General features: G+C 46.5%; 2 protein-coding genes across 2 annotated transcripts in view; one reads left to right on the forward strand and one right to left on the reverse strand.

Annotated features, from left to right (window-relative positions):
• Positions 1-216: 216 nt before the first annotated feature.
• Positions 217-3352, reverse strand: mkks (MKKS centrosomal shuttling protein; the record flags this gene model as incomplete). Its single annotated transcript, XM_083658046.1, has 4 exons — positions 217-826; positions 1655-1765; positions 2035-2216; positions 2368-3352. 4 exons carry the CDS (start codon positions 3350-3352, stop codon positions 362-364), a joined length of 1743 nt encoding a protein of 580 aa, XP_083514172.1. The 3' UTR covers positions 217-361.
• A 9535-nt stretch (positions 3353-12887) lies between these two features.
• slx4ip (SLX4 interacting protein) overlaps positions 12888-18191 on the forward strand; it is a gene marked incomplete at both ends in the record, with an annotated part of 37467 nt that continues 32163 nt past the window's right edge. The window contains 4 exons of the mRNA XM_083658291.1: positions 12888-12894; positions 13170-13353; positions 13950-14082; positions 15418-15544. Of these exons, the coding sequence (XP_083514417.1) occupies positions 12888-12894; positions 13170-13353; positions 13950-14082; positions 15418-15544 (451 nt within the window). The remainder of the gene's footprint in view (positions 12895-13169; positions 13354-13949; positions 14083-15417; positions 15545-18191) is intronic.

Consider the following 18191-nt stretch of genomic DNA (forward strand, 5'->3'; position numbering starts at 1 on the left):
AGGGAAAAGGGGGGGAAAGCAAGACAACATTCACTCCTTATTTTCATCATCACAAATCATCAGAATTCTACACTGGAGCGGGGGATATTGTGGTAAAATTACTATTCTAACATTATAAAAACCAATAACCTAGAAGTTAAAAAGTATAAATGATTTATTTACAAAAACAAAGTCTACAGAGCCCTGGTTCAGCCCCCTCCTCCTCTCTCTCCTTAGGGGACTGACCCAGAATCACACCATTCAGACGTCTATATTACCTACAACAGGAAGTCCTAGATTAGAGCAGCTTACTGCAGATAGTGCCCCCTAGGTCTTTGAGGGAGGTATTACAACAACTCTAAATTCTCACCACAATATTCAGCTAGTTCACATCTTGAATTAGATATCGAACATCCAGCACAAGATTAGCAGTTTCCACTGCGACTTGCAATGCATTGATCTTGGCCGTGAAGGAGTCCAGGACGCGCGGCTGCACAGTAGTCTTTCTAGACACGGCTGCAGGGCAGAACTCGGAGTATTTAGAGTTGAGAAAGGTCCACTTCTCACCAAACCGACTCTCCAGCAGCCCACAGCCACAGCAGCTCAGAGTGTCCTCCATCTGGCCTTCCACCACATCCGCAGGCAGAGTCCAGTGGTGAGCGTGGGTCTGATCTGCAGGCAGAGTCCAGTGGTGAGCGTGGGTCAGATCCAGCAGAGAATTCCCACCGTTGTGCTCCAGCGCCTCGGCCACAGACTCCAGGGAGCGGCAGAAAGCCTGCACGCCAAGCAGGTACTCTCTCTGTGAGCAGCCCAGCACTGACACTGCCTCTGGCACTTTATTCATGCTCTAGGATGAAAGAAAATTACATAATCAGGACATGCTACTACTTCAAAAGCATACCACCTGTGACAGTGAATGTCAAAGTCAGTCAAGTCAGGTTTATTTGTACAGATCTTAATCACTGTTACAGTCTCAGCGGAGTCACACAACGCCCACACTATGAAAACAACATGTGAAAGCGACAGGTCAAGCGTGCAATGTGTGCTGAGAGTGTGCAAACAACGATGAGCTCTGTTACCTGGGAAACACTTATTGTACACACAATATGGGTACATTAATCCATGCTTAGTTAATGCTTAACTAGCCCTTAGTTAATGCTTATTAAGGGTTAGTTAACCCTAACCATTAAGTAACCCTAACTCTAATTATTAACCACTCTACACAGCCTGCAGCTACTAGCTAGCTTATCACTCTTAGCTATAGCTACCAACGCGCTGTAACTTCCATGTACATAGATAGGGATCTGTAAAGAAACGATGCCAGCGACATGCTGGATCAACATTTTACCTTCATCACTTGTCATACCCTACAAACTAACCATTAACATTATATATATTATTTATTATAACTATTAAATAATGTATACATTAATACTTGGTTAACATAAACATGAACACCATTAGTAAATTATTACTAGACACATTAGTTAACTGTTAATTAAGGGTCCAGTTAGTTAATTATTATTAAGCATTAACTAACCCCTAATTAATGTACGTATCCTTATTGTAAAGTGTTACCGTTACCTGTTCCAACTGCTTACTCTTTGCTGTGAAATCAAAAAAGGTAAGAGTTACTGCGCTGCTAACTGGTTTAAAACTGGACAGTGGGTCTGACCTTGGTTCTGATGTAAGCAGCTAAGTGGGTCTCAGTGCACCCCCCTCCGAGCAGGGCAGACGGCTCCCTCAGGGTGAGCCTCAACACATGTTCTGTCTTCTGGCACGCCACCTGAAACAATCAATTTAAATTTAAAACATCAACTCATCTTGTACATTTTCTCATTAATGGACATTCCATTCTGATGTCTACATGATGTGAAAACAGTTTTATGATTGTTTTCAAGAATTATGTTATGGTGGATGAACCTCTAACCCTGGCAGTGTTGGTGTCATGTTATATATCCACTGAGCTAGAGGCCTACAGGGCATTCCTGCTTCATTCTATAATGTAGAGCAGAGACAAGAAATTTGGGAGACGGAAATGGAAATTGAGCTTACCTTCAACTCACTTAGCATGGTCTCGTTCCTATGGCAGAGGATCATAGTGCAGATCGCTGACTCTCCAGGAGGATACAGATGTAGCATTGTCTTGGATCCAAACCGCCTCAGACTGAGATCCTTCACCTGTCCATAGGCTTTGGCTGGGATTGTGGTCTGCAATGTGGCCACAGGTTGAGCTCCTTTTGTATGTAAAGGAAGCGGAAATTAAACAGGACCTCAGATACAGTGCCAAGCAGCAGTGCAAGATATACTATGTATGGACAGTAGACTATACATAATGTAGGCTCAGGTCTATGAAAGCCCCCACTCCAAGTATCCTAACAGACCAACCTGTCAGCTGAGAAAGTGGCTCTATCAGAGCGATTCCCAGTCTCTCGATCACCACTACACCGTGACGCCTCAGGTATTGCTGCAGGACAGGATGGATGACCTTCTGACATACAAAGAGCTTCACCTCATCTTTTACCACCCGCTCCCCGAGCTCCAGGAGCTGATCCAGGATCTGTGAGTCCGTGTCCACACCCTGGTGCACCTCGAGAGTCCCGTCTCCCAGTTCAAACAGGTCCCCGGAGAGAGATACACTGAACAACACCATTCGCAGTGGATCAGAGTGGAGATTCTCCACATTGCTGTCGCTGAAGACATCAGGCGCATCTATCAGCAACCCTGGAAACACTGCTGAGTCCAGAACAGGATGGCCTTCAACAGGCACAGTCACTACCTTGCCAAGACTGACTTGACCTGGACGGTCACAGGGAACAGTCAGTACAAACGCTTCCACAGCCAGTTTACTGATGTGCAGCGATTCCAGCTCTGTTAGCAGACAGGCGGGCTTGCTGGAGATGACACTCCGAGCCAGTGTGATCAAGTCCTGGCTGCTGCAGAAGTCAAGCCTCACTTTGCAGCCACAGTCCTCTTGATTGAGGTAGCTGGTGCACATAGCCAATACATGCGTGTTCACGCTGATAGCCACATTTCCCCGGAGGCCAGACTGCTTCGCTTGGTCAATGACGGCCAAACACAGAATGGCAGCAAACAGACCACAGTCACTGAAACGAGACACGTGATTGAGAACGGAGGTTGTTATGAGTTTGATCAAAGGCTGTGAAGATGAAATGGCTTGAAGGAGACGCGAGGAAGTCGATGTAGTTATAACGTGTCCCCCTATATTGTTATGGACTTGCTTCAGCCTGCCAGACGGCCCAAAACAGGATTTGAGAAGCTGCCGTAGAACGTTAAACTTGTGACAAATATCAGGGTTTTCAAGTGGTAAATCCGTGCACAGAGAGGGCGATTTCTTGGTGAGTCGAGACATGACTTTCGGTCGATCATAACGTTTAATAGCCCGCTAAACTAAAGAAGTTGTGCTAGCATAGATAATAAGCTAACTTGCTGGCTGACTGTAACGTTAGTAAAATAAGCGACGAACACATTACTGTTGAATGTTGATCACCTTTTCGACATGGACAACAAAACGAGATACTGCAGTATTGACAAATCACTGACTCGATCTGGATAGTGGAGGTTAAAGCGATGCCTGAGCTTAATGCAACACATTTTTAGACTTACGGATGATTGTGCTATGTTTAAACACATTCAAACACGTGTACTTTGTGAAAGAGTAGGTTTTGTGAAGAAAAGTTAAAATATAGATACATCTCAATTAAGTATAATTTCAAGATTAATACAGGCTTTTTTAGGTCCGTCAGTCGTTTCCATGGTGTCGGTCATAGCGCGTTGGGTCCTCTAGGGTCCTAGTCTCGCGAGTCGCAAAAACAGCATGAACTTGCCAACAAAGATGGTTAATTAGCTTAGTTCGCTCGTTAGCATAGGCTAAATCATATTGTGTGTATATATCTATGTGCTAAATTATGTCTCCCAGTTAACCGCTAACGCTAAACTATTTTACTTTTTGCTAAATCTATTCCCTCAGCTCCGACTCACACTTCCTGGAGTATGACGTCATTTTCACTAACGGTGGAGCTACCTTTGACATTCAAAACTATTGGCGGTAGGACATTTGAGAGTTATAATACATTTATCGCAACATGTACATTTTTATGTAACCGCATGATTGTAATGTAATATATTTGGACAATGATGGATTTGATCGATGCTGCTTCTTGAAAGTAACGTTAGGTATTGCTGCAGTTAAGATAAGCCACAATAAATATTGAAAACATACCAAGATTTGAAGAAGCCGAAAGTCTCTACATAATTTGAATTTATGAGTGAATCAGTCAGTCAGGTAACGTCAGACGCAATTAGCTGGCAGTTAGTCTCGTTTGGCAGACTCAATCAAGCTTTATTTATTAACGGACTCAGGTCCATAGAAAATACATAGAGACACAAGACAAATGTACAATTACATTGATACATACGCTCTTCAGCCAGTGCTCACTAAGCCTGGATGTGTATCGGGAACAGCTCATCTCTCCCTGCACCGGGAGAGAGCTGGCAGAGTAACGTTAGAACCTTAGGTTAGAACTTTAGCTCAGTAGCTGGCTGGCTATTAAGTAAAGTAGTAAATGCAGTAGCCTAACGTTAAAACAAGAGAACTTCACCGAAAAACAATACTGATTATTTTGCACATAATCTCACACATCTATTATAAAAGGGAGCAAGTGGCAATGTTTGTTTGTTTAAATGTTTGTCCCACTGATGATGTCATAGCAGGCATTGTGACATCACTGATGATGTCATAAGACTGATGATGTCATAAGAGCACAATCATCTTATGACATCACAGGCACTGATGTAAACTTAAGGGCACACACACACCCGCGCGCATGTAAACATAAGGGGAAATAATATTTTGCTCACAAAATGGAGCAGTGTGCTAATGGAGCAGGTGAGGCCACACAGCTGCATATGCGAGCCCCTAGGAATCGTGCCTAGTATATAAAAACACAACTGTAAACAGTTTTGCAGGCAGTTGATTTGTGTTAAGTTGAAGACCAGTGATGTCTATTTGGCTCCGAGGTGTTATACTATAAAGATGAGACAGATCTGATTTGTAGTTGATCACAGCTTTAGTTTTAATTTAGTCCACCTCTCACCAGGCCGACTCTCCAGCAGCCCACAGCCACAACAGCCCAGAGTGTCCTCCCTCTGGCCTTCCACCACATCCGCAGGCAGAGTCCAGTGGTGAGTGTGGGTCTGATCTGCAGGCAGAGTCCATTGGTGAGTCAAGATCCAGCAGAGAATTCCCGCCGCCGTGCTCCAGCGCCTCTGCCACAGACTCCAGGGAGTGGCAGAAAGCCTGCATGCCGAGCAGGTAGGCCTACTTTCTCTGTGAGCAGCCCAGCACTGACACTGCCTCTGGCACTTTATTCATGCTCTAGGATGAAACAAAATTACATAATCAGGACATGTCATGCTACTACTCAAAAACTTACCACCTGTGACAGTGAATGTCAAAGTCAGTCAAGTCATTGTAATTCATACGTCCACAACTTAACTCCAAATGATCATTAAATATCACTGTAAAATAAATACTTGGTATGTAAGTAACATACCGTATTATCTGTCAAAAAACAAAAACACCTCGGATGAAACACCATCATAGATGCATATTAACTTTGTCCATGACGTGACTGTATATCATAGTGTGTTTGTTAAGATTTTTTTTTAATAAAATAAGGTATCTATAAACACTACCACAGATGCTATAATTTAGTGTGTCTATATAAGTTCCTGTATTGTAATATTACAGTGTTCTGTGTGTGTGTGTGTGTGTGTGTGTGTGTGTGTGTGTGTGTGTGTGTGTGTGTGTGTGTGTGTGTGTGTGTGTGTGTGTGTGTGTGTGGGGTGGGGGGGGGGGGGGTGTATGGAAGGTGGTAACAAAACAGCCCACCAGTACTACAAAATGGCGACTAATTTATATTTGTTGATATGTGATCATTGACTCTGTGGGCAAAGTACCATGTGTGATCATTGAGCTTGCACTTGTTTCAGGTGAAATTGACTGACTTCAATGGCTCCTCGCAAATTTGTCATTAAGGTGAGTCCAAGTGAGATATATACTTTCATAATAACACACTATTCTAGATCATAACCAGATGATATCATAGCCAGCAATGGTTTTATTTGCATTACATTACATTTGATTACATTAGAAGGGCTACTAGTATGACAAAGCATGACAAATGCATGATTTAATTCCATGTGCAATTTTCCCATCAAATGCATAATGAATTAAGTTTGTATCCCACAACTAATGCATAATAATGTTCACAGTTCACAGTTGTTTACATTTGTGCCATTCATCTATTCACGTTCAGGCATGTGCACAGCCAGTAATCAGAATCAGAATCAGAATTATTTTATTTGCCAAGGTATGTTTTCACATACTAGGAATTTGTCTTGGTGTGGTTGGTGCTCATGTAACAATGATAAGAACAAAAAATATGAGACACAAACAAATAACATATAAAGAATCTAAATACATTATAAAATATTATAAAAGGATACAGATATTAACAGATATAGACAGTTTTAACAGATATGAATGATATTCACAGATATAAACATTATTGACAGCTAAGTAATGCCCCCCCCCATTAAAAATGCATTATAAATGTCCAATATTCAAATGCAACAGCTACAAATAATTTTAGAGGTGTTTAGGCTATAGCTATTTGATTTTGTATTCTAATAAAACCTCCAGTTCTATTCTGATAAAGGAGGGGGGGGGGGGATAATCTGAAGTGGGCTATTTGGGGTATGCTTGACATAATTTACCCATCATTTGAATAAACTCCAAACTGAATGACAAAATGCAAAATAAAAAGTTATCAATATTTTACATTTTTGAGTTTGATTTGATATTGCCCAAACCTCATCAGAACAGCAAGGTCCATTCTGTTATTTTCATGGTACCTTCTAAAACATACATTTCTATTCTGTGTATTTACTGCACTGGCTGTTCGACAGTTGGGGGAAATGACAAAAATACTGGTCACATGACGCGCAGTGATATAATCTTGCTACTGCGACAATTACAGGGCTAAACACCCTGAACTTCATGTTGCAATAATCTGTGTTGCCTGTTGCCTATTTCTTCCTGCTCTACCCAGCGGTCACCCATTCTTCAACCACTAGAGGGAAGTATAGACACACATTTCAACTGATTCGCCTTTGACATATTGACATTGCTGTAGTTCCCTCCTATGAGCAGTACGTTGTATTCAGTGTTTCAAGTAGTCACCTTTTGCAAGTCTTAAGCCTGACTGTCTCTTTGAAAGGCGTTTTTTTGGATGGCCACAGCAATGCAGGGCCAGAGGAAAAAGTCATTCTATTAGACAAGCTCTGTCTAAAGCTCTGTCGGGAATAATGCACATCAGATGTTTTTGTTAAGTGCAGGGTAAAGCCGCCGGTCTCCCCTGTTGTTGACGTTTCATTTATTGAGAGTTTTGGATGAGGGGCAGTGGACATTTTCACTGATCTCTCACATCCTCCATAATGCCATGTGTGCCTCGTTGACCAGATATTGCGTTCACAGCCTTCATTCGTTTCATATGCATGCCTGCATACAGGCTACCCACCACCCCTCCGCCCCCTCAGTCGGTTGTGGGAGAGCGAAGCCCTGGAGGTTCACGAAAGGTTCCTTCCCAGTGGGCACATAATGATACTGTTGTGTTACGGCCGCCTGAGAAAATGCAGAGAGCCTCTACCATTCTTAACCAAGTAACCACAAACAAGCGCGCTCGAAGGGATCCGTCCAAACAATAGCGTTTAAGGCGCAACCCCGAGCTCCGCTTTCGCAAAACAAACGACGCGGCCACCGTGTTTTTTAATGAGCGAATGACTTCTCGGGATATGAACGGGACTGTTCAGCAAGGGGCTGTTTATCAAACTTGTTGATCAAAAAATTGCCTCGGGTGCGAGGATAACCCGAGGAATTCTAAATCATGTTCTCGGATTCAGCTCGTGGCGTTTTTAGGTGGGCTTGTCGGGCGGTGTGTTCTGTGATGCTGTCTCCTCGAGACAGCCTCTCTGCCTGGTCTGGGGGAGCTGCAGGAGGTGCTGGTATGCTCCTACTTAAATAGGCTTAGACTATAGTGACCTGCCACTCTTCAGACCTCCCCAAAAGGGCCTGCAGGCTAAAAACGCTGATCCACTGAAGCGCTCGCTGTCTGCCAGGACGTTACTGCTCCAGAGCTCCGCAATCTGCCTCCTATTAGCCTTATGTACTGCTGACTTTCTAACCATCTAATGTAGCGGGGATGACGGGGGGGGGGGGGGGGGGGAGCAAATAGTTTTGCAGTCGAAAACGTTTGAGGCATCGCAGCAGCGTTTAATGTCAGAGGTTTATGCGCTGTTTAGTGTTGTTGTCACTCCATAAGATGAGCTCATATCAGACCACACATCAGGCCTCCTGTAGAAAGTCATTGCGATCTGATCAGAAACAGTTTAGACACATCCCGACTTGGGGGGGGGGGCTTCTTTCAGGGGGGGGGGGGGGGGGGTGGTGCACTTTAACCCCCTCGCACTGCCCCGCCCTGCCCCCGTGGAATTCACGTGTCCTAATGAGGCCCAGCACTCCTCGTCGGCTGCGCTGCTTTCTTAGGTCTCTCTACCAATATCTCAGCGGCGTGCCTCCTTGAGTTTTGTTTGCCGAGTGAGTGAGTGTGTACCTGGAGATATTCCTGTCTGTTCTTGCTGCTGGAATTCCGCTCCTGGGTTGTGTCCCCTTTTTATCATCATCAAATAAAGAAGGACTCAGGTGTGCTAACATTCGCCTGAATGAGCAGGAGATTTGCACCGCACAAAGCACTTCCGCCCCAAAACCACCAACGTCAGTGAATAACATTTGGCCTCGCCGATCGCATTCATTGCTCTCAAGTCTCCCACAGCCCCAGTATCTGGCACAGTTTGAGATGTTGGAATAGAGACTTTCTTGTCTTTGTTTTGTTCCTCTCTCTCTCTCTCTCTCTCTCTCTTTTTTTCTGGTGGGGGGAAACCCAGGTGACTCACTGGGAACGAGGCGAATAAAGCCCGAAGAGCAACGGTGTCACACCCACAGATCTGAAGAGCTCCCCTGGGCTCTTTGCAGACTGCAGAGAGAGAGAGAAGAGAGAGAGAGAGAGAGAGAGAGAGAGAGAGAGAGAGATGTAAGTTTTATTGAGTGAGACCTGCTGCCCCTTCTCTCCCAATGTAAACATGTGCGGCTGGTTAGTGTTAGCCTCTGAGCTAAGTGCAGGCCGAGGAGGTCTGGTTCTTATACGGTGCGATAGCAGTGGCAAAGGGCAGCGAGGTGGGGAGGCGGGTAGAACCGCTCGTCGGGTTTGGGCCCCGTGCCCAACTCGGAGCAGAGCAGGCGGGCGGGGTGGGGGTGTGTGTGGGGGGTGGGGGGGACGGAGCGGAGCAGGCGGGGGCGATGGAGCACAGGGTCTCTGGGAGAGAGATAAGGGGAAGGTAGAGAGTGTCTTGGGAACTGAGAGTGATGTAGACCAGAAGCCCCGCGCAGACCAGAAAAGGGAAAGGAGCCATCAGTGTGGGGATTGATTCACTATTTGTTTATTCATACGGACGTGAAAATCATCGAACAACTTTGTCTCGAAGCCGAGCCGTGTGGAACTTCTGGGCAGTTTAGGTTTCGAAATCTTTCAAATGTTTTTGTCTTCTTCTTTTTTTGTTGCAGGTCATGCTTATCAGATTGGCAGTGGGGAGAATTAGGATAGAGAAGTTGAGCTTAGCCTGCAGGAAGAATCTGTCCTATTCATTCACTGTGTGACGGGCGGCGCACAAAAGGTGGCACAATAAAGGATTTGGTATTAAGTAGCACTCTTCGCCGCTTTCTCATTCAGCCTTCAACCTGGGTTCATAACTCTAAAAAGGCCCGTGCGAGGCGGAGAACAAAGCAGGTACTGCCCCACTTTACTATGTATGAAAAGAGTAACTTCCTCCAGAACTTGGCCCTTTATCCAACCTTTCTGTCCAACAACAGCAGCACCGTATATATTGCCTTAAATGTGTCAAAGCAAAGTCAATATAGTATATTCGGGTATCTTATGCGTTTGATAAATAAATATGTCAGATTACTACAAAATCCTTTAGAACCATTGTGCAGACACGGTATTAAAGAGAGAGGCACATGTGCAGTATTTGTTGTGGTCGTCGATCTATTTTGATATTTTTCATTTTCACTCTTTCAAGGAAATACGCGATTTCGCCGGCTCCGCCCCTTCCCGATCTCCTCTTTGCTCGGGGAGGATAAGGTTCTTGCGGTTTCTATTACTGCATCCACAAAGGATTAGACCGCTTGTGGAGATCTCACTACACAGAGGCCAGAGCCTGGGCTTGAGGGGGAGGGGGGGGGGGGGGGACTGGGGGGAGCTCATCACATGGAGGTCATAGGTCATGGCAAGGTTCACCTTTAGAGACCCACCGGTCACTCTTTGTGCTCGGAGATGACAAATTTGGATCACATGATCTGATTGTAGTCCGAGCCTTTTGTGTAAAATTAGATTCTGCCCCACTTTTTGTGTGTGTGTGTGTGTGTGTGTGTGTGGCTCTCTTCTCTCCAGTCTGTCACCATCCAGCACACTCGGCACGGAAAAGCCTTTTCTAAAAACCTTCTGATTGCTAAAAGTAAACAGCTGATTGCTGTTCCTAAAGTAAACAGCGCAGCGGGGCCCGGAAACATTCACACACTAGAGGGAAATTAGGGCCTCTACTAAATCACCAATTAAGCTATAGGCAAACGAATCGTCGTCCCGATTAGTGCGATTGCGTTAGGTTTGCATTCCTGGTTAAAAAAAAAAAATCCCCCTTTTCCGAGAGGCCCTGGGGAATCACATGGTGTTTTTGCGTGAGGGGACAGACCAGTGTTTATCATTAATGTCCAGTTCCCAGTCGTGTCTTGTCTGCTGCTGTAATGTGATAAAAGGGAGCCAGTCTAAAGGCGAGCTAGTTGTCTGGCTTTCTGCCCAAAACAAACTCAATCAGATGTTCACAAACCACTTTAGGGGATTCACCCAGCTGTGTCTCTCCACACGGGCTGCCCTGTGAGCCCCCCCCCCCCCCGACTCTGCCCTGTGAGCCCCCCCTGACTCTGCCCTGTGAGCCCCCCCTGACTCTGCCCTCTGAGCCCCCCCTGACTGCTCTCTCCACTCCCGGATATTGATCACATTATCCTTGTGTTGTTGCATTAGGTTGCGTAATCCTAAGCCATGTAGCCCAGCCGAGTGATCCCGTGTTTCTTGCTATTTTTTATTTATTTATTAATGTATTTATTTATTTATTTATTTATGTATGTATTTATTTGTTTGTTTGTTTATTTATGTATTTATGTATTTGTTTATTTATCTATTTATTTATTGATTGATTGATTGATTGATTGATTGATTTGATCACAGATTTATTCTCTCCTTTACTCATTAATAACACTCCTTTTGATTAGCACCTTTCCCCAGTCTAATCCTTCAAAATGTAGCCTAGTTGATATTGACAGTGACATATATACATATGAGCATAATACATAACGACCATATACATTCTGAGGTCTCAGGCGGCAAAAACTGAAGGCGGGATCTCAAAGGCAGTCCGGCTGCGTCTTGTCAAGTCCAGCCCAAGAAGTGGGACTGGTGTGATTGACAGGGCGGTCCCTCTCTCTGTGTGTGATTGACAGGGCCTGGCCTTGCACTGCCAGGCTTTCCCACGCACTGGTAATTGTTGGACGCAGTCAGCTGAAGCCACCGGTCATCCGCAGACCGCCGCGAGACAAAGACCGGTCATCCGCAGGCAGACCGCCGTGAGACAAAGGGCAGAGGACAGGGGGAGAGGGAGGAGCCGGGCCTGCACTGACACTGACAGACACACATGCACGCTTTCTATACATGGAGGAGCTTACACATAAGGAGAGCTCTGTTCTGGCTCCTGGCTTTTATGTCTTTGTGAGCGCCTATTGGTTTCTCTTTTAAAGGACAACAACTAAACTTGTGTTTATTCCCTTCAGCTGTGCAGAATCCTATTATGTTTTGTATACTCGGTAGACTATTTAGTATTTATTCCATTTGTGGTTATCACATCTAGATGACGTTAATGTACAGAATCTTTGGACTTTGTCTTGTTCCCATATCGTTTCATGATACAGTATGGGTAGAGTTTGAATCCCATTCATTTCTCATTAGAATAAATACTAACAGACCTTCAAGAATTTTGTTTTTGGAGACATGGGTGCAGAGAGACATATAGTTGGACCCCAGGAAGACTAGCTGGCGTCTTTGGCGTCAGGCTAATGGGGATCCGTTTATTAAATAAACAAATAAACATACTGACACACACTACTAACATACTAACACTCAGCAAGAGCACAGTGCAAGACATAATAAACATTCACTGATCAGCCATATGGGGGCGCCCTCTCCACTAGTTGGAGCTGCGAGGAGCTCCACTTCCATGATTGTTTACAGAGAGACAATTAGAAAGAAAAATGCCCAAGAAAATATTTGGCCGCTGAATTTGCCCAGAACCCTCCTTGCACTGATTTAGCCTTTCAAACCCACTAGACCAAAGGTCCTCAGCCCAACTGTCATTTTGATAATCAAAGTAAATTAGATTCTCTCTCTCTCTCTCTCTCTCTCTCTCTCTCTCTCTCTCTCTCTCTCTCTCTCTCTCTCTCTCCCTCTTGAGGAGCTGACCTAACTGCTTCTAGTAAAGGAGAGGAGGCAACACAGGAGTGGAAATGCGGGCGTGTGTCCAGGACTCGGGCCCTAAGTAGCAGGGGCCTTCCCCTACACACACCCTGTTAATTCTCTCTCCCGCGTCATCCTGAGAGCAGGGGCCATAGAAACACCCCTCCAGTCTGCGTTTGTAACTCCGCCGCCCGGTGGAGTTGAGCCATCATGTCTGGTGAGATCAGCCCGGGGGAACGGGCCTGGCTGGGGCCAATCGAAAAACAAAGCTGCCGTCTCAGACGTACTGTGCTGCACACAGTACGTCGCGGAGTTACTCTCTTTTGCGTGCTAAAACACTCACTATTGCGAAAATGACGACCATTATCGCCTCTTTTCTCCGTCCACAATCTAGTCCAGTTCTGTATTTGTGAGCCTGAACTCTCCTGTATGTCTGGGTTTTGTCTTCTTCATATGTCCCCTCTGTGTCCTCGCTCTCCGTTTTGCATGCAGGTCGGTGCCCCGGGTGCATTATCAGCCTGGGCTCTCCGGGGGGCCACGCTGCTCGTTGCTCCTCGGCGTCGTGTCGCGGGTGGTCTCCGTCCATCCATCACTTCCTTGTCCAGGGGGAGAGGCGAGGTTCACACGAGACCCACATCCATTGGCTCTCTGCAGCGGGCAGCTTTTGCACTCATGTGTAAACCATAATCAGGGCAGCTTGAGAAAGATGTAACGGCAACTTAACCAGCCGCGGCGTCCCGGGGCCTCTTCTGTCCCATGTGGCTTATTGTCGATGACACCATGACGTGGTGCCTCAAGAATCCACTCAGCAGAGCCTCCTCCACTCAGCTCTCTACACAGCGCTCGCAATCTGCAGCTCAGACGTACAAGAAACATCTTTAGGGTAGATGATGTGTGCACCTTCTTCACCGCTCTGCTGCGTAAAACATAGGGCAATGCACATTTACAAAGCGCATAGTAGGTGGTTTGGTGCAGGCTAACCTGGCCTGGAATAGTGACTACATAGCATAGGTGATGGAACAGGCCAACCCTTTTTATGCTGAGAAAGGGGAAACGCGAGGAGACTAGAGGTTACGCCGCGCTCCTTTTGTGAAGAGATCGGTCGAGAGATGGCTAGACAAGAGGAACAGGAGGGCGGGCACTGTGTTGGAGAGGGCCCGGGGTGATGTTTGAGGACGTAGGGGGTCGTTGTGGTTCTGTCTCGCTGTCAATCACCCCGCACTCTCTTGATTTCCTTTGTTGTCTGTGTGTGAAGCCCTATTGCCCCCTCAGCAAACCGGTGGCTGTCCTCCTCTCTCTCTCTTTTGTGTTACAGTGTGGGAACTTTGCAGTGCTGGTGGACGTCCACGTTCTGCCCCTGGGCGGCCCAAAGGACGCCAGCTGGTTTACTACGGAGCACATCGAGGTACAGAGACACAGGGAGGAAGGGCGTGGGTGTGAACAAGCCGGGGGGGGGGGTGTGTGTGTGTGAATGTATGGCTTATGTTCTGGTGGCCTTTTCAAAAGAAAGCAACAGCGTGGAATCTAAAATGACTTTGAGCCTTCTCTCTCTTCCCGCCTTCCCCTTCCGAGGGATTTTCATCGTTGCAAAATGCAAACTGTCCCCCTCTCCTCTCCTCTCCCCACCCGGCCACTCTTAAGTGTTGCTGCCTCTCTGGCTGTGCACTTGAGACTTCTGCTGACCTGTGCGACCTGTGTGCTCCCTATTAGTTTAATCTTTACTTTAAATCAGGGGCTTCTCAAAGTTTTGTTGACCGAGGGCCAATTTAGGGAGCCAACGTTGGATTGAGGGCCGCCCAAGACAAAAAAACGCGACACAAAATAATTCCAAAACAATTATTTTATTTAAATAGCCTAGAGTAAAAGTCATGGCAATTGTGAATCATGTGATAAATGTATGTTGTGTTTTCCAGAGCAGTGGTTCTCAAATGGAGGTCCAGGGACCCCCAGGGGTCCTTGAGGGGGTTCCAGGGGGTCCCCAGCCAAAAGGGGGGTAATTTATTTTAGCTATAATTCCATTCATAAGTAACACAATGACTATTTTGGTGATGGGTTTCATACACTTTCTGTAATAAAACATCTAAAAGCATCAATCTTATTATCATATGGGTGGACCGTGGTACAAAATCCTATCAAATGGGGGTCCGTGGTCTAATTATTGTCAGTTTAGGGGTCCCTCACGTGAAGAAATTTGAGAACCACTGTTCTAGAGGAGGAAAAAAATCCCATTTGTCAATTTGTAGATGTTTTAACACACACGCATACAGTACAACACACACACACACACACACACACACAGGCACACACACACACACACACACAGGCACACACACACACACACACACACACACACACACACACACACACACACGCTAAAAGTTAGCCTAACTTTGGAGCAACCCTTCCCGACAAGCTAACATGACATGGTGGTTGGTACCAATGCATAGCAGAAACCACTCAATGGCTTTGAAACTGAGGCCGCTACAGCCTCGAATCGGACCAAATACCATCATGTTATCCAACTCATCACGGGCCACCAGAAACATTCCCGAGGACCACAATTGGCCCGTGGGCCGCACTTTTGGGAACCCCTGCTTTAAATGATATGGGTTGCATCTTATCTTCCGCCGGTCTTTTGCTTCCGAGTCCCCATTGGAAGGTTCTGTATCATGCACACTTCTACCCAATGGCAACTTCACAATATATTGCTCCGTTGAATGATCTGCACACGGTTTTGTAGGAAGTGACAGGTGTGGTTCGAGATGCCGTGGACCAGAGAGTGAAGCAGTACGCAGAGTCTCTCCATAGTGGACGACAGCCCAAACAGAAGAAGGACCTGGCACCTGCTGCAGCTCTCAGTGTGAAAGGTGACAACACTCATTCCTCTCACACACACTGGACTAGAGCCAAATCATCCACATAGTCATTCAATCGCCATATGTATTAGAGACCAGTCCTCCTCCAAAACGCTGTAGAATCCACGATCAAAAGTACAACGTTATCTCCTTCGTTTGTTTACTTGGCACGTTCATTTCAAATGTTCTAATAGGATCATGAGAAAGTTATTTATTATCCCTCCTGTTTTGGTTTCAAACTCTTTGCTCATTCCTTTGACATGGAGTCATCTTTGTCTTCCCTCCTCGCCCTGTCCTAGGTGTGTCTATCATCAGCTCCAACAAGTCAAATGGTTTCTTTTGGCCCCCGTCAAACTCCAAACCGATTATTTATGCAACTTGGACTTCAATAGGCAGATATGGCTTCTCTGCATGCAGGCAGGCAGGGCAGCTTACGAAGGCTCCGTAAGCAGGGTGGGAATAAACAGTTGCAAAACATTGTAAAAAAAAAAAAAAGTATGTCACGGCTACCTTTTCTTGCGGAGAGTGTGGGAGAGAGAAAACAGAACTAGTCGGGACACGGTGGCTTTCGACGCCCAGGGTGTGACCCGTGGAGGCGAGAGAGCTGATAGGAGTTTCTACATCATATTGTGCTGCCTTGTTTAACTTGGCAACGTCTCGCCTCGCAGTTGTACATGCAAAAGAGATGTAAGTCCATTAAAATGGCTGGTGTGTGTTTGTTAGCCTTGTGTTCAATCAGTGTGGTGGTGGTGCTGTGCTGGCACACCTATGTTGATCTGAACGATCCTATGGTTAAACTGGATGCCAGCAGCAACAACAGTTGCCCTGACACCTCGCCATACACGCGATACACAGAGAGAGAAACGTCAATATACTCGCAGGCCTTTACGGCGGAGCAGCCAATTCAAACCATCCCCGACCCGACGTCTATGCGATCTTTGGACATCCCCCCCCCCCCAGCCACCCACGCACACGCCTTTGAAGCAGCAGCGAGCTCCAGCTCCACAGGAACCCCCGGCTGTGTGGTGGAAGGCAGACAGCTCTGTCACAGGTAGCAGTTAAGGGCAGTTAAAGGCAGCTCACTCAGCGGGACGGGCCTAACTGTGAGAGTGGGATTACAGGGCAGCCGGCCCCATAAAGTTTCTCCCGTGGCTGCAGCGCTGCCTCTCACGCTACTTCCCCCCCCCCCCCCCCCATCTGTGTCCCCAGCAGCTTAGCCCCTCCCCTCCACTACATCTGTGTCCCCAGCAGCTTAGCCCCTCCCCTCCACCGCATCTGTGTCCCCAGCAGCTTAGCCTTCTCCTCCGCTACATCTGCAGTTTACCCTTCTCCTCCACTACATCATCAGCTTAGCCTTCTCCTCTGCTACATCTGTAGCTTAGCCTTCTCCTCCACTACATCTGCAGCTTAGCCTTCTCCTCCACTACATCAGCAGCTTAGCCTTCTCCTCCACTACATCTGCAGCTTAGCCTTCTCCTCCACTACATCTGCAGCTTAGCCTTCTCCTCCACTACATCTGCAGCTTAGCCTTCTCCTCCGCTACATCTGTAGCTTAGCCTTCTCCTCCACTACATCATCAGCTTAGCCTTCTCCTCCACTACATCTGCAGCTTAGCCTTCTCCTCCACTACATCTGCAGCTTAGCCTTCCCCTCCACTACATCAGCAGCTTAGCCTTCCCTCCACTACATCTGTGTCCCCAGCAGCTTAGCCTTCCCCTCCACTACATCTGTGTCCCCAGCAGCTTAGCCTTCCCCTCCACTACTATTACAGCATCTTAAATGTGAATATTTTCTGGTTAGTCTTCTATGACATAAACGTCTTTAGGTTGTAGTAGGCTGTTTGTCAGGACAAAAGAAGACATGTGTGGCCTGGACTTTGGGGTAAAAGTGATTAACATTGTTCACCATTTTGTGACATTTTATAGACTGATGGATTATTCGAGAAAATAATCAACAGATTCATAGATAGTGAAATAATCGTTGGTTGCAGCCCTAGTGTATACATGTAAACAAGCGTACAAGTTAAACCCACCTGTGGCATTTTCTTGGTATACGGAAATGTGTGCAAGTATGACTGAGGTGTGTGTGTGTGTGTGTGTGTGTGCGTGTGTGCGTGCGTGCGTGTGCGTGCACCCTTGTGCACGCACACGCATGCACACATCAGGAGGAGCAGTGAGAATCAGAGGCAGCGACAGTGTGTTGGAGAGATATATCCTCCCCCTGGGCTAGGTGTGAACAGGCTGACAGTGTAAGGTTACTGAAAAGCCTGACTCATATTCCCCGTGACAGACCGAGGAGAGACAGACATCTCTAATGATGGAGATCACAGGCCGAGACTGCACACACACACACACGCCCACGCACACAGACACACACACACAGACACACACACACAGACACACACACACACACACACATAGACACACACACACACACACACACACGCGTGCACACACACACATGCCCACGCACACAGACACACAAACGCGCGCCCATGCACGCCCGCACACACACACACAGACACACACACACATACACACACACACACACACACACACACACTTGTGCGCACATACACACTCCCACTGTGTGAACAAGAGGACGCTTGCTATTTCAACAGTGAAATATGCGTGTAAAAATGATTAAGCTCCTCGCAGCT

Source organism: Poromitra crassiceps, assembly GCF_964638095.1.
Source record: "Poromitra crassiceps genome assembly, chromosome: 22".
Taxonomy (NCBI): Eukaryota; Metazoa; Chordata; class Actinopteri; order Beryciformes; family Melamphaidae; genus Poromitra; species Poromitra crassiceps.